Raw genomic sequence first — 16,849 nt, forward strand, 5'->3', positions numbered from 1 at the left:
TAACTACGGGCGTGCACGGCGGCCAATGTACGGAACAACTGGCAACGAGTTCACAGACCTGTATCACCAATGTGTTGTATTCACTCTCTAACCGGGTGTAGGTAACGAATTGGCACGCGAAGGTAGGGGAGGGCACCGGGCAGCCTGAACACCGTCACGAAACTTGGAAGTTTTGTTTTGGTTGAAGTGCATCACTTGTAAGCTGTAATGACCCACAAGTCCCGACGTGTTAAGCAAAAGGTCTGAAGTCCCTGTTCTCACCATTGTTTGCCTGGAGATTAAACGACGCACTTGTTTATTGATTTATTGAATGGCGTTTGGTATAACGGTGTGTCCCTGTGAGGAGTAACGGAACGTCATGATCTAACGTTACCCAACAGACCCCCGCCCCCTCAACAGGAACATCAGATAGCCCCGTTTAATCGCTACTCATTCTTCTCTGTTGACAGATTTGTAAGGAGGTAAAGTTATCCAGCCTGAGGAAATTGTAAAAAGAAGAACAAGCTGCCTTCAACTCTGCTGTCTCGGTAGATTTGGCCACCTGGCTCTGATACTTGGGAGCCCCCCCGCTCCTGCACGAAGTGAAGGTTGATATGCCACATCTGGTAAGTGAGCGGGCGCTAGCTTGGTTTTATTGCGCTCGTGTGTGTGTGTGTGTGTGTAACGCACAACCCTCCGGCTAGCTCGTCACGTCACGAGCTAGCAGCTCTTTGTTTCCGCGCTGGACGCTCGGTCGAGGCCGCGCGCACACTTCACACCGCGGGCCAACTTGCACGCTCATCGACGTGCACGTCCGAGCCGGTTTTGTGCCAGCTGTTGTTGTTGTTGTTGTTGGCGCTGCATACGGGTGCTTCCCTCATTATTCCACCTATGTGTATGCGTAACGTCACCCTTCTGCGAGCCGCTTCGCCAAGGGCCAGTGCGCACCCCCCTGCAAAAACGCGACAAGGTAAACAACCGCACTGGATGCTATTAACATCGTTTTTGAGTGCTAAAGAAAAGTTGATGGATGTCGTGATGTGGTTCCGTCCTGGAGGTTGTCAGTGGCTGATATCAAGGAGGTCCTCTTCTGTTCGCAGGCAGGGGGGGCACAAAGGGACAGATTAGCCTGAGGCTGAGTGGTGGAGCCGGTCAGTTGTTGTATGACTCTTAAGGGCTATGGACAGTCCTGGACAGGGCTTTAAACAACGTTATTCCATGCTTGGATCACATCCTCCAATGTGCATTCCCAGGGGTTTGCAGCTGTCAAGAGTACAAAATCCACAGTTTAGAAAAAGGTATTATGTTCAGCTTGATTTCTTAGAGGATTGACTCAACATGTGAATCTTCTTGGTTGTGCCCTACGGGATCTCAAAAGTGTTATTTGTGTTGTGGATTTTCAGCTTATGTATTTCACTTTGTAGCTGACATTCTTTTCAACCAACTTACAAATATTTAATATTTGACTTTGAGGGTGAAGGGAGGTTCCCTCGGCCAAAGAGAAATCAAACTTGCAAGTGTATATATTTTGTTTATGTTTGAGATTTTCTTTCTGTTGCCACAATGTCTGGGATTTTCTGTTGGGAACATGGCATATATCAACATCTTAAAAAATAACTGCTGTCTTTCTAGTGCTGAGCTGGAATTACTGGGAATGTTCCTGTTTTGTTTTAGTAGTGTCAAATATAATGACAGGCAATTCATCCTCTGTAAATTTGATCCAATGACCACTATGAGATTGAGGGAAGTTGCTTTGCCACTTTGTGGTTCCACTATTTTATTTGTTTGTGCTTGTTTTTGGCAGATTGTTGTCTTTTTGTGCTGCTGCTGCTGCTTACTGTTATGATAATATGATTCACTGAGCACTTGCCTTCCACCGCTGTTGAATCAAAACCCATACATCTGCGAGAGTCACCAGCAACACCGCCCCGTGTTTCTCAGCGCTGAGGAACACACACACTGCGACTCAGTGCCTGGTATGTCGCGGCTTTATTAATCTGTATGGAACTGAGAGATGCAGTGTCATCGAGCCATGAAAGGGACAATACCTCTGTCACATTGTTGCTGCGATTCCCCTCCATTCAGAGGTCCCCTCCCACCCACTGATATACCTCAGCGGTGCACAAAGGGGTTCTTTTTCTGTAATGAGGTGCTTAGTGAAGCACATTTTGCTCACGAGGCTCGTACTCTGCTGAGTTACACACAGGTTTTAAAATGAGAACAGATGCACAGGGCCCCTAGATGCAGCAAGCTATTTTAAATTGTACACTAATTCCAGGCAATATGGAATGCATGTGTAAACGTACACACACATGCATGTGTTCGCACAAACTGTCCCCGCAGGTATACTCACCTGCACACTTGGGTGCACCAAGTTTTCCAGAGGCCTTGTTCAGTTTACAGAGTTTCAAGTTCTCACTGCAACACAATTGTTACACTGCTGACAGGGATTTTATGAGCTAACTTTTTAAAACAAAATCTGCTGTCATAAACAATAAGTCTCTTTTCCCTGATATGAATTGACAGGGCCGGCGCTAGCCATTTGGGTGCAAATGCTTGGTGGTGCCCCCCCCCCCCCCCCAACCAACCAACCAACCAACCACCACCAGAGGAATAACAACCATTCAGAATGTCTTAGTTAGGTTCTCTTTATTCCCCAAATAACTTCTAAACATAAATAATTAACATAAACAAACATGAAAAGAAATATATTATATAAAAGATAAAATTATAAATTATAAATACCAAACACCACCACAATTACCAAAAACACAGATTTGGAACTGAACATTGTAAACGCAGAAAGTATTCAAGTATACAGTATAACCGTGTAAGTAATAATGTGCACATTTCTTCAGTAAGTACAAATAATAATAATAATAAAGTGCAAACTGCACAGTAGAATTTACTTTACCATCTCTATAAAAGAGACCATTCTGCTATCCGATAGAACTATATTACAAACATTTTCACTACCATCAGTTGTCAAAGGCCATGCAGAGGCACACGCCTGCATTTCCTAGCTGCAAAATCAGCTCTCAGGTCATATGACAGTTTCTGAGCCACGTCCCCATTGATGCTGATGACAGCCAGACCACTTAAACGTTCCTGCCCCATTGATGAGCGCAGGTACGTTTTGATTAGTTTGAGCTTTGAAAAGCTTCGCTCAGCAGAGGCAACTGTGACAGGGAGAGTCAGTGCAATACGAAGCAATCCATAGATTGGGATATGCCTCTTGAAGCCGATTGTTATGCAAAAACTTTAATGATAACATAAAAAACAAATAACAGAAACGGTAACGGTAACAGAAACTTCAGGCGGCCCGCGGACGAGTACCGAATACGAGCCACCGGCGGTCCGTGCGGACATTATGAGCGCGAGTACATGTGGGCAGCCGGCCGCCCGGTGACCGCTAGCAACGGTCCTCACGAGACAAAGTTTGGGGACCCCTGATTTAAAACATTGTCTTAGCTGAGAGAGACGCGCGAGCATCATCCCGCTGTCTCTTCTTTTTTCTTTTTTCCGCCCCCGACTCTTGATGCCTTTTCGAAGCCATTTCAAAGCTGTCTGTCACATTTGAGATTTGAGGCATAATGGAACAAACCACTGGGAGGTGGGGGGGGGGGGGGGGGGCGCACAGGAGGTTCCCCTTTTTCTCCACTAATTTGGTCTAGGCCTATTACTTTTTGACTTTGTATTGAATTTGCATATTAGCATGCTTTAGACATATTTTATTTGTTATTTATACTAGTAGCCTACTGTGATGATTTTTCACGTCCCAGATTTTTTGGTGCCCCCCCAGGCACTTGGTACCCTACGCGCAGCGCGTGATGTGCGTGTGCGGAGCGCCGGCACTGTGAATTGACATTGTGAAGTTTTCTCAAAGTCCGACAGCAATAGGAGAACGAGGACTTTACGATCATTTCAGAAAGGAGACTAGAGGCAATTTACCAGTATTTTTACAATGGATTAACGGATTAATCTGGAGATCTCTACTAATTGATTATAAGTTTGGTCTTCAATAACATGTTTTGTTCAACCCAGCGTCAATCCTGACGACAACAACAACAGTTTTCTATCACAGAAGATCAAATCAATCAGCAACGTGATGTTAAGATTTAAATACATAGAAAATGTGTTCATGGCTAAATTTGCCTCATGCTAATGTGCTCTTATGACGCAAACGGATGAATAAATAATGCCAGTGCAAAACCACCCCAAATCGGTCCTGCTCAATGACGAGCACCGTGAAATATAATGGGTTTAATACATTAAAGGGAATGCTATCATGATGTATTTGATTGTAAAGTAAGTGCTGCACGGCAGCTATAATAATTTCTACTCAATATTTGGAAAAAGCTTTTTTGTTGGTACATACGCTGCTCAGCATCAGGTGCAGGACTTGTGGACGTGATTCCGGCTCGGCTATAGCTCCTGAGGTCCTGAATAGGTCCTGCTGTGGATGGAGGGGGTGAGGTTTAAAGTTCAGACAAATATTTGAATACTGATTCCAGTTTAATCTGCAGTGCTGTCTGATTTAGATGATTCCCTGGTCACAGGCTTGGCTGAAGAATGACGTTTTAAAGCAACTGGTGGTGTAGAGATGTCACAATCAAGTTGGGTTTAAAATAACTTGACATGTAATACAGTTGCAACACTATTTGTACGCCCAATTTATTCATGTAGTAAAGGTAGTTTGAACTTCCAGAAGCATGCCCCTAACAAATAACATTAGAAATGAGATGTTTGTTTTTTCTTTTTTCCATCTTTTGTTCCAAGCTGCTGCAGTATTTTCGTCGTTCTCCCAACATCCGAACAGCTCAGCGCTCTGGTTGTCGCTTTCTCTTGAATTTTCCACATTGTCCCTTAATCCATAGCGTTCGTACACTACTAACCAGTTTCTCTTTCTGCTCATTTCAAACTAAACGCATCCCTCCACTGGTAGAGACCTGCCAGGCACCAGGGGTTCATAATGGTATAGTCCCCTTAGTGAAAAAAGAAAGTGTGTCTGCTTTGAGACATCTAAGGTGTTTACTTCTTTTTCTAAATTAATTTTCAGTTATTTCTACGGAACCAGATGCCTCCCTCTTTAATGTGGACATGCTCAACAGTAGACAACAATGGATTCCATATGAGTCAATTGTGCAGCCACAAAAGAAATATCATGGTGGCTCTTGGTTTGGGCTGCTGTGACTATTATGCTGTGATCTTAAAGCGAATCATCTACTTCCAGGTTTGCGCCAAGTGATGTATTTGTTCTGTTTTCAAAAACAACATTAACTAAAAGTATTATCGGGGGAAAAAAGCGTTAAAATGTAAAAGTTAAGAACCATTTTCCATGTCACACAAATGCAGACAAGAACCAGTCGAAGTCTGTCTGTCTAAAAATTTACAGCTCATTCATCCTTTTAGTCTTGGCTTACTTGAAATCAGACTACCGAACTCCACACTGAAGACGTCTCCTTCAGCGGCCAAACGTCTGCTTCAACCATCACTTACCGTCTGGGTTTCAATTGATTTAAAGTGAGGCTTTTAATTAGACTAATGTGAGAGTTGACTTGGACGCGTTTTACTGCCACGCTAAAAGCATGAGCAGCTCATTAATGCAGCCACTCTTTATCCGTGTGTGTGTGTGTGTTCAGCTGCTGTATAATATACTGTCAAACAAAAACGTGCGAACAGGAGACTTTGGACGATGATGTTTTTTTGGTCTTTTAAGCTCATTTTCCAGGTTTGGCTTCAAACTTACTTCTCATTCACCTCGTTCCCAACAGCAGCCATGCAGCTGTTTTCCCTGTAAAAGCTCCTATAGACCTAATTGACATGAGTCAAGAGGAGGGGTTTTAACTTCTCACTTCTCATCGTGATTATTTACTACACCTTAATTGACATTCAAGAGGCCTCCTGAAACTTGGTTAAAAACAGCAGCGACTTTTCAACGAGTTTCGGCTCCAATTGAACTGTTCTGTTGTCAGTACGTTAGAAGTTACTGAGTCAGATCTCTGCTCCTATGCCTGTCTCTGCAAGAGGATCATGCTTCAGTCCGACTGACTCGGGATCAGTGCCTATGTGAGACCATCATGGCATAGAGGAACTGCCAGCAAGACATCTGGCCAACTAGCGCATCGCCGATCTGCAGAAATATTAAAAATATTTAGTTGAACCCCTTGTAAAGTTGATGAGCAACCAAATCTATGAGAGACGCTGTCCATGCCTCCCACTGTTATGAGAAATGTATTTGTCTTCATATAATGATAGATTTACATCCGTAACTCCTTTTTTAAAGCCCTGTCACAGACCAGTCCAGCCCACTTTCTGCCTCAAGCTGAACTCCTGCACCATCCGGTTACATTTAGAGGGTAAAAACCGGGATGTGTTGTGAATGTCATTGTTCCTCTAGAAAGGGGGATTTCTGGAGAGGAGGGGTTGTCGGAGCGAAAAGAAAATCTAAAACTCAACCAAAATGCTTTTCAGCGTGCGTCTCCTATTCCTCGCTCACTCTCTCTGTGTGTCTGTCTGTGGAGGCCCAGCGTAAGGGGTTGTCGGCGAGCTACTAGCGTGCCGCGCCCCCCCCCCCCTTCTCTTTCCTGGCACTACTGAAGCATGGAGAAGGAGAGACAAGCCCATTGGTTGTAACTCACAGGCCCCCCCCCCCATCAGGCTCCACCCATCTCTTCCTGTTGGTGGCACAGAAAGTCACCCTAAAATGTTGTGTACACCACACACACACACACACACACACACACACATCCATTATTAGTATGAATGTTTTGTTCCTCACCCACTGTCTTTCCCTTCTTGCACATTGCCGACATGTGTACGTGCACACACTGAATGAAGTGCAAATGCTATGACACTTTTACTCTCCCTTTTTCCCTCTGTGGCACAAGGCCAGGAAAAAAGTTGCGAAGATGGGCCAAAAGAAAGCAGTGAAGATCTTTTTTTTTTTTTTTTTTTTTTTTTACACTACTTGCATCATGTACTGTAGTCAAGCTAAATGTGATATATTGCTTTATGATGGGTTTTTGATTCCTAATTATTTTCAGTCCTCGCTGGATTTACTAATGTCTCTGAAAAAGCTTCCTGGAACCTGGTTTCTTTATCCTCATTGTCCTTCTATTGAATAAAGAGAAGAATTGGTCTCAATGAGCTATTTCTGCTTTTGTGTATTTGAACTTTTCTCTGCTGGACCAACATTTTTGAATCATTAAGTACTAAACTGATTGGATGTATCACTCCCCCCCCCTCTCTTTTCATCAGCTTTTATTCTCAACTGGAATCTGTCCATTGGTTGTAATACACAATCTGTGTGTGCATGTGCTGTACCCTCCTGCTCCTCTTTTTGGTTATTGTGTTATGCCTCCCTCTTTGGTGTCACTTCTCCCTTCACTTTGCGTTATCAGGAAACACAGAAGTTGTACAAGAGAAATGCACGAAAATGAGCCTTGTTGTGCCTGGAGTGCTGAACAAAGTCTCTACATGCTGTGGCATTAATGTTATGTAAAATAATTACTCCTGTATTCATTAAAAATCCACAGTGAAAGTGACGTTAAACTAACATTTGTGGTAAAAATATGTATTTAAACTCACAATAATAACATGAGTTTGGCCTTATTTATGTTAATATCTCTACATCATCGCAAGTGGCCACAGGACGTTTTATATGCATTCCTTGCATATACAACTTGTATTTGGGGTTGACTTGAAACTCGATGGCTTTAATGCAACAAACACTTTCCTTATGTTTTGTTTTGGCTATTAAATTGGTCTTGAATGTAATTCCTGGCAGCAGTATGGTCTTAATTTGCCTTTTTAAACAAAGCTGTGTCTCGATCCACGTTCCCTCTCTGCCTCGGTTTCTCCAGTTGCTCTTCTTCTGGACTGCCACCGCCAGGACATTTTGCGCTTGTTATTTGCTTCCTCTGCTCAGACCCTTCTCTGCTTCTGCTGTTTTTTGTCGCTTCATTGTTTGTTTGCTTTTGGCGAGAGCTGGGAACTGCTTCAGTGTTTTAGTGGTGGTGGTGCTCAAATGCACCGAGGGAACACCTTGTACGCTGTACTCTCTACACACTCCACATGCACCCTGCACACGGCTTCGCCCCTCTGATGGATTCACTGTCAAAATGACCCCACTGTCAAGTTCTATTTATTAATTTAATTATATATATATATATTATATCATTATTGGATCTTTCAAGGCGAGTGCTGCCTCTATTTTCAGAATTCCAATGTGGACAAATAAAAAAAAAAAAAAAAAATGATGAAGCAAAGTTTTTCAAATGTAAGGCTATATTCTGATCATCAGTCCTCATCATCTGAAAATGTACAGATTGGATCAAAAGTCTTAGTATCACCGTATCATTTTTTTAGACTACCGAGAAGTAAGTGTGTGTGTGTGTGAGAGAGAGATACTGTCCACACACACACACACACACACACAGTGTACAGTATAAGCTGACACAGCTGTTTCACAGTAACCACACTGTGTTCTCCACACTATCTTCAGTTTCATTCCGTGGCTTGCCTCCAATTAACGCCCGCCATTTCCATCACTCGTTGGTTTCTTTCTGTCTCACTCAGATTTTCTCCCTCCGTCCTCCCTCCCACTCGGAGTACGGCGCGCAAAGTGGCTGTGCCTCGTAGCCCTAGGCTAATGCGTCGTATGTTGGGTGGGTCAACACGGTAACCTAGGCTTCAGAAAATAGACGAGCACAGTCATCCACAGGAATACCAAAATAGCGCAACACACTTTGTTCCTCTATTCTTTTCAATAAACCGATTCCACCTGCTTCTACTACTCGGTCACGCTGTCATGTGACATCTACCATGGAGCCCACACTGCCACTAACTACACTCGCTGAGGAAATAGCGAGCAGTGGGGAATTGTAAATGTAATAAACCTCAATGCTTCAAAACCCCAATATAATGGTAGGGGACATGCCTATGTTAACCTGCCATGACAAATTGTCCTACATTAAAACTTTGGCAATAAATTATTTTGATTCAGAGAGCACGAAGAGCGGCCCATTCTTTATTAAAGTAATATAACACTGTTTATTGCATTCCTCTTACAATATGCTGTACAACAATTCACAAATAATACTAAACGATTAGTAGCTCAATGCTTTGATGGTTGCTAACAGAACGTGCTTTTGAGTTTCATTCAGTTCCCCCCCAAAAATAGTTTTGTTTTTTTTGAACCCCTCTGGTTCTGTTTGTATAGATTTGTTTATCTGCTTGGCGCTCTCACAACCAAGAGCACACGTTCTAGACTGTTGTGCAAGAGATACTTGTCCTGATTAGTCCTTCCTTCTGTTCTGATCTCCTCTACCTATCAAAATCAGCTCGTTTAGCTTCTAACAAATGTGCCTACTTTATATGCATCTTCCAGACCTGTGAAATTCAATTGAGCTTTACCAGCCTTGCTATGTCAAGAAAAGCAGCCAGAGCCTGAATTTCTGTCAGCATTCATAGTCTTTGCACCTCCAAACGTGGTTGACCTTACATCTTGCTGCGCCCCATCAAACTATATTGTAAATAATTTAGGGTTTATTTCCTCAACTTTTTTTGTGCCTCCCCTGTCGCTTCGTGGAACAGAGGTGGGAGCGTGTTGTCCGCTGTGGTCTGTCGTGCCCATGTTCTCACTTAGGTTCAGCCATTATATACAGGATGTGCCGGGGCCGGTAACTAGAACAGGGGACGGGAGAGAGTGAGCGATGAGTCATTTTCTCTGTCAGACACTGTTGTTTTTCCACCAAGCCCTGTTATTTTCGCTCCTAAATGGACGGCAGTTAGTGGATGGAAAGAGTCTTTTTTTAAATGATGTTTTCTATCATGTTTTTCTTTTTCCCTATTTGGTGTAATTTTATAATATGCGATGGACTGTGGTTGAGCTTTAGCATGACCTTTCCCCTAAGTAACCCTCTCATTTTCAAATGAAAGTGTTTTTTGTTTTTGGAGGGGATTGTAATTGCGCGACCACGTTGAAAATGAATTCGAAATTACAAAAGATAAATCACTTAAACTAAACACAATTAACCTGACTTCCTCGTGGCGAGGTGCATATTTGTCGGCGTGGCAGCCAATGTAATGGTGGTGGGGGGGGAACATGGAAGTGTTCTGGCGATGGATAAATACCTGTGTTTGGCTACATTTCAGTGTTTTCAGTTGTTCTAATGCTTCAACATGCTCGCAATAGAAAGACCGCCCGTAGTCACAAGCTCTATGAGTGTAGCCTGTTTTAAGCAGGATGTTAGCTGGATCAGAGGCTGTGGACGAAGCAGACATGTTTACGTTTCTACTTGTTGAGCAGGTATTGGTGAAGTTTTGTCTTTTAACTCTGAGGTTTTGTTGTAGTTACTCAACAGGTTGGTTGGTCGTGGTTGAGTAACACCTCACATGCACAGAAAGTTAGGAGAAGCTTTGATTTCAACTCCCACAGAGGGAGAGCGACTTCATTCTCTGCACTATATCAGCCATATGAATGAATATTTAAATCTATTTGAAGAAAAGAGACCCTCCTGGCTCAAGTCGGGTTGTCCTAGACTGATAAGGTGCAAGTTTGTAGGATGCTAAAGCAGCAGCAGACCCATGTGTCCAGACCCATGAAGCACAGTCTGGACACACAATCAGTCCATGGGAGAGGTGTAATTCGACTTTTCAGTTTGTATTTTATGGCACGCTCCTTATTTGAAAATGAACAATAACACAATGTGTATTTTTTTCCTCTTTCGATAAGGTCATGCAACAAGAACACTTTATTCATACGGCGGGTCCCTCATCATGGAAAAGCAATATTCTCCCAAACTCCCGAGGGGCAGAGTATCAAAGAGTCCCGTCTCCAGCATCACGGCATCTCATCTCATCGTTTGCAAAATGCTGGAGATTTATTATCCACATCGCCCTTTCCTGACCACCTTTGTTTTCTTTTTTGCTTTCATATACCTCATTAGTTTCCTTCTAGCATAATACCTCTTCTTTTCTTGCTATTTGTTAGATTTCCCGGCGGGAGTTTTTAGCTGGCCAGCTTGTTTCTGTGATCTTTCATTGACAGAGAAGTCAGAAGTTTCACACTTTTGCCCTGAGTAGCTCATGCAAGTTATCCATTCCGAAATGGGAAATGCCAGATGTGATGGTATTTTTTTAGCCACTTGGGACAATTGCTAACCCAGTCATGCAAGCATACATCAAATTTTAGCTCAACAGGTCCCAGAATTTCCTAGTAATCAGTCGCAGTGGCACGAGAAAGGTAAACCATGGGAATATTTATATAAGAACCTTGCTGCTCTGTGCTGGATGGACAGTTATTGAATATGCCAGAAAAACCTCTTCTTTAAATAAAACCCCAAATACTTCTCCCATAGTGAATTTGAAAAGAAATGAAGTTGTGTTTGATTCGTCACAGAATGTGTTAAAGGGAGAAAGAGGACAGATGAGATGGATAAAAGGCGTGTTTTGGATCTCAAGGCATTTGGGCCACATTAATCATTGAGGCTAATCTCCAGCCAGGCTGCTGCACTTTAACTACTTCTTTCCTGCCATGACTCGTCCAAGATTACGGGCCGGCCTCTCACAGTGGAAGCCATTGTAGAGGGGGGCATTCTTCGCCATTCATCTTTTTTTCTGAATTACTACAATTCCGTTAATGCTGCTACTACCAATTATTGTAGATTTTCCCGGCGAAAAACACACACACTCACTTAAATGACTAAATGGGGCACGGACACCATGAATGGAATTCTGTGTGTTTGTACCTGGTCAATAACTACGTAGCGAATGTTTTTCCATGTTGAGTTACCATCGCCAACTGATTCTGTGCTCTAACACAACACCCCCCCATCCCCCCAACACACACACATCCTTAGCTTATATTACATAATATTTTTGCACCTTCCTGTAAACTGAGAATACAGTCTAATATCTTTCATCCCTCCATTTGGGTCATCGGAGTAGTTCAGAAATTCGCACTAGTTCTGCAAGGAACCATTATTGTTTTCTTTGGAGGGATTATAGGATCGGGATATACAAATTATATTCGTATAAAACCATGCAGAGACTCCTCAGATATCCACATGTTACGCTGTGACGCTTTCCTTAAACTACAGCCTTTACATTTTAGGCCTTTTTAGTCACATATCAATGTTGTGGTGGGAAATCCGAACTTGACACTTGACTTCTGCAGACACAAAGCTTCATTCCTTTTGTATCTGTGAGATAGATACGAAGCTTCTGTATTACAAATATGTTGGGAGTGGAACCAATAGTAGAGGATGAAAACTCTCAATGTTTACATTTTTAACGACACACACTGAGTATTTGATTTAAACAACAGTTCTTTGAATGGATCTATATTTTATTATACAGACAAGATCCGCTCTGGTTCTGGACTTCAACTCAGTGGATATTATGGTGTAGAGCTGCTGTGTTTTTCAGCTTCTCTCTCTCTGTAGGAGGTCCTTTACAGCTCCTCCCCCTCTTTAGGGGTGTGCCAAGCCTCATCAGGGCCTGTGAAAGAACCTCTTTAAGGACAGACTCAAGATGCACCACCTGAGTTAGTTATATCCTAACCCGACCCTGAACCGTGGACCTTATCGCAATCACCGGGCTTTTACGAGGCGCTATACTCTTAGGTCTGTTTATCTTCTGTTATCGGTGTCTTTTTTTTCTTGTTTAGCGGTTGTGAATGCTGCAGAGAACAAGCTGTTCAAAGCAACTTTTTTTGTGTTGGGGGAGGAAGGGGGGGTATTGATTTACACCTGCATGCTTGGCAGTCTAGACTCACTGTTCCACGCACAATACTGCGGTGTAAGATGAAGTGATACGCGGCTTAATATTGCTGTTGTAACGATTATCACTTGCTCGACAAAGGTGCTGGCAGCCGGTCAAGGGGCCACCGGGCCAAGTGTGTCAAGAGCCACAGTGACAGGTATCTGGAATAAGAAGAGAGAAATACATGGGAAGCACCTTTTGGGTTGAGCGTGCATGGTGTGTATATAGAGTTTTTTTTTTCTTTTGGAGGAGGATTGTGCACAATTTGACGCCCCTTTTGTGCCCATCTGCCCCCTCAAACAGCCGCCCGCTCCCGTGGACACCTGGAAGTGATACACAAAGGAATCCGCCCTTCTGCCTCTTCGAGAGGATAAGGGCAGCTATGAATTGAAGTTGCATACCAGGCGGGCTTATCCTGTCCTTTTGGCTGTTACTGTTCCCCCGCACACGAGTAGTCTACATGAACATGCAAAGCAACAGCACTAAGCTAGCAATTTTGGGAGTGTTTGATATCCCTCCTTTGTCCAGTTAAAGAACGGATCCGATGAAAGAATCAGCCACGAGGTTCTATAACAATTCATGTCACTTAGCTGACGCTTTTATCCAAAGCGACTTACAATGAGTGCATTTCAAGCATAAGGAGACAAACTCGGAACAACAATAAAGTACTATTTCATCAAATAAGCCGATTTACAACTTCCTATAGATAAGAGCCATTATGAGTGCAATTGAGTCCTACAATTTGTGTTTTTCGTCAAGGTGTAATCTGAAGAGGTGAGTCTTTAGTTTGCGGCCGAAGATGTGAAGGGTCTCTGGTCCTGATGTCATCAGAAAGGGAACCAATGCTTACTAATAGTGCTCAATAGAGATCAGAAAAAATTATATATTTTTAGAGCCTCCTCTGTGTTACGTGTACTGTGTTCTAAAAGGAGATTTAACAATTCAATCCACAGAAAATGAAAGTTCACTAGGAGACAACAATCCTTTTTTTAAACATTTGGAAGATAAACAGCTTTTGTGTTTTTAGTAGGGCTGTCAATAGATTTAAAAACAATTGACTAATTAATCACACATGAAATTCATTTATCTCAATGTTTTTGTTGTTTTTCTTCTGAAGACTAAATCTTAAAAGTAAGGAGTAATCAATTTTATATTTGCATTTTAGACACTGTTTAAATGAAAATTTTATTTTTTTCGAACATGTATAAAAAAATACTATTTGTACATACTCTTCTCTTCTCCTTTTCTTTTTTTTCTTTTTAAAAAGTGCAGAATAACAAAGCCAAGACATAACACACCATACTTTGTTTGAAAAAAAGGAGTGGGAAGAAGTACAATACTTTTTTCGATTTCCCAAACCTTTTTAACTGCTCTTAGAACCTTTCTACATAACACACCTATATACCACATATACACTTCATAAATATCCATATAAATATATAATCACCAAAAAATAAATATATACAAATATCCCTGTAAATATACATATAAATATATACATTAACGACACCCATATAGTAGTATTTATATACCATATACTAAGTTAAATACAATATAACAATCAACCCTATTCTATTTTTAAAGATTAATCCCTCATCATCTTCCATTAACATACTTCCTCTTTTAGTTGTTTAAACAAAAAATGTTATACCTTTTTTATTTTTATTTATTTATTAAACAAATTTATATTTGCGCTTCGTTTTATGTCAGTCCCCAGACTATTCCACAAAGTCACCCCATAGCTTGATACGCACATGCTTTTTATATTTGTTCGGACCTTTGTTTTTGTTTTTTTTAAATTTCGGTCTCCCCTTAGATTATATCCCCCCCTCCCTTTCACTAAACAATCCTTGTATAATTTTTGGCAATCAATTATTTCTCGCTTTATACATTATTAGTGCCGTTTTATGAATAGTGGGTTTGTGTGATCTCTGTATCCTGTTTTAAATAATGAGAGATATAGAGTGTGCAACGATTTATAATGCAGGATATGTTTTGTTTTCCGCAGAATTGCCGAGCACTTCGCCAGTTCTGCCTGTATGTATCTTATGGTGCGTTTCCACCGAGCGGTACGGGTCGGGTCGGTACCCTTTTATTTGTGTCTCCACTGAGAAAAGTCCCAAAAATCCGCACTGTACCATACCACTTTTTGGGTACCCTTCCGTTGGGGTACCTGGCACAGTTGTTTAGTACTAAAGGGTGGAGCTAGACTCACTGCAGAACGTTGATTGGTTGAAAGATTGTCGTCATTTGCGCGTGCCGCAAGGGGAAAGACAACACACGAAGCGCCATTTTTAAACTTCAACACCGTCGCAACAATGTCGCCGCGCTAACCCTCAATCAGGATCAGGAATCAGGAAACGTTTATTACCAAATATGTCAGACACACAAGGAATTTTGTGTCTTGGCGCATAACAGCAGACAGACAATGGACAACAAGACAGATAAGACAACATGTGTATGTGTTTACATACTTCATGGATCCTGATCGGGTGAGCTGCTGGAGCTGCATGGCGCTGATGACTGACTACAGCATTTACATGTTCAACAATATGAAACGTAGACGTGGGTGTTTTGAAATGACACCAAATTCAAGGTAAACTGTTTGAAGCTGTAGTTTGAAGCCAAGTGTTTTGTATTTTTTTAATTATATTTATAATACACTTTAAACAGTTAATATATTGTTCAATTTTAAGGGGCAAAAGTATTGGCATTTAGAAAGCCTTTTTTCATGGCTTTTTGACTATCAGTTCAGGGACTGGTATTGTTTTATCATCGGTATTGGAAAAGACCCAAACAATATCCATCCCTACTAACATCTGTCCTGTACTTGCTAAAGACACTAGAATATCACTAAGCATAAGATGCTCAAGCCTATTTATTATAGTTCATCCACATGAACACTCTGAACTACGGTCACATTATCAACACAGTGCATTCAATTAAAACATTGTCTTGCACGTACAAACAATTTACTCAAAATGGAATTTAACCGCAGGAGGGACACCGAGGGACAGCTGCTTCTTGCGATGTGGACCTCAGTAGAGCTACAATCTCTGATATTTTAGGGATGCCACACAGGTTGTTTGGTAGAAGCCTTTTTTTAAGCTATGAAGTTCCAATTCCAAGCCCTGTTTGTTAATAGTATATATATATTCGCGAAATTCGCCCCGTTACGCTGGTAACATTTCTCTCAAACACAACTTCTCAATGTTATGGGAAACCAAACACCAAGACCACAGTTTCTTTCTGTGAGCCATTCATGTTTCCCTTTATCCTGACGGCAAACATTTTCCAGATAGACAGTTCCAGAGAAATGGACCGTGTAGAATATTATAACCAAACTGACAACTCAGCTAATTAATCTTACTAAAATAAAATTAGTGTAATACTAATGCACAGCTGTGATTTTGAAACTTCATGCATTTCACAACCATTTTCAGTGAAAGACTCAAAATAACTAGTTACATTGAATGCACCAGGAGACGTCTTTCCCTGCCCAGGGCTGTGGACACTGCCTTCCACAGTTTCTTCATTTTGAACACGACAACCTTTTTTATCTTGCCTATGCCGTTTTCAGAGCAGTTGCCAAAAAAGATTGCAATGGCTTTCTGTATGGCATCAACGGCCTTGTCAGAATTATGCATTCCCCCTACTGCTGATGCCCTCTATCAGCACTGCAAAAGTGCCTGTAAACAGGCAGAAGTTCCCGTTTTTCTGCAGGACTGGGTTGCACAGACTTATGTTATTGTTGTCAGTGACAGTGAGGACTGAGTGACCTTAGTCTGTTATTCCTTATTTTGTTTTGTACAGTTTATATCAATTTCATATTTGTCAAGATTGCTTTTATGGTTTATCAACGTTGTTTTAATTTTTGGAAGAATGAATGAACCTACAAATGGTAATTGGTATAAGTACAATTACTGCCTTTTATTGATACAAGGAAGGAAGTTTATTTGTCATATCTGGTCTTGTAGCAGCAGTCAGTGTTTTCCATTGTTAGGATGTTAAGAGTCTTTTACAATACTTTGGGCCCTGGTACGTAGTCTTCTCTTGTAGGTCTCCTGCAGAATAGGGAGAGGTGCTCTAATGGTGCCTTACT

The 16,849-nt window shown here is 41.7% G+C and overlaps 1 protein-coding gene across 4 annotated transcripts in view; it reads left to right on the forward strand.

Moving 5' to 3' along the window:
* The window catches only part of LOC119222279 (vitamin D3 receptor A), a 49,283-nt gene that overhangs the window by 606 nt on the left and 31,828 nt on the right, over window positions 1-16,849 (forward strand). For all 4 annotated transcript variants that reach the window (XM_037478783.2, XM_037478784.2, XM_062563260.1 and 1 more), the window contains exon 2: window positions 450-605. In XM_037478783.2, the coding sequence (XP_037334680.1) occupies window positions 594-605 (12 nt within the window). In that variant the 5' untranslated portion in view covers window positions 450-593. The remainder of the gene's footprint in view (window positions 1-449; window positions 606-16,849) is intronic.

This window comes from Pungitius pungitius, chromosome 1 (genome assembly GCF_949316345.1).
Source record: "Pungitius pungitius chromosome 1, fPunPun2.1, whole genome shotgun sequence".
NCBI lineage: Eukaryota > Metazoa > Chordata > Actinopteri > Perciformes > Gasterosteidae > Pungitius > Pungitius pungitius.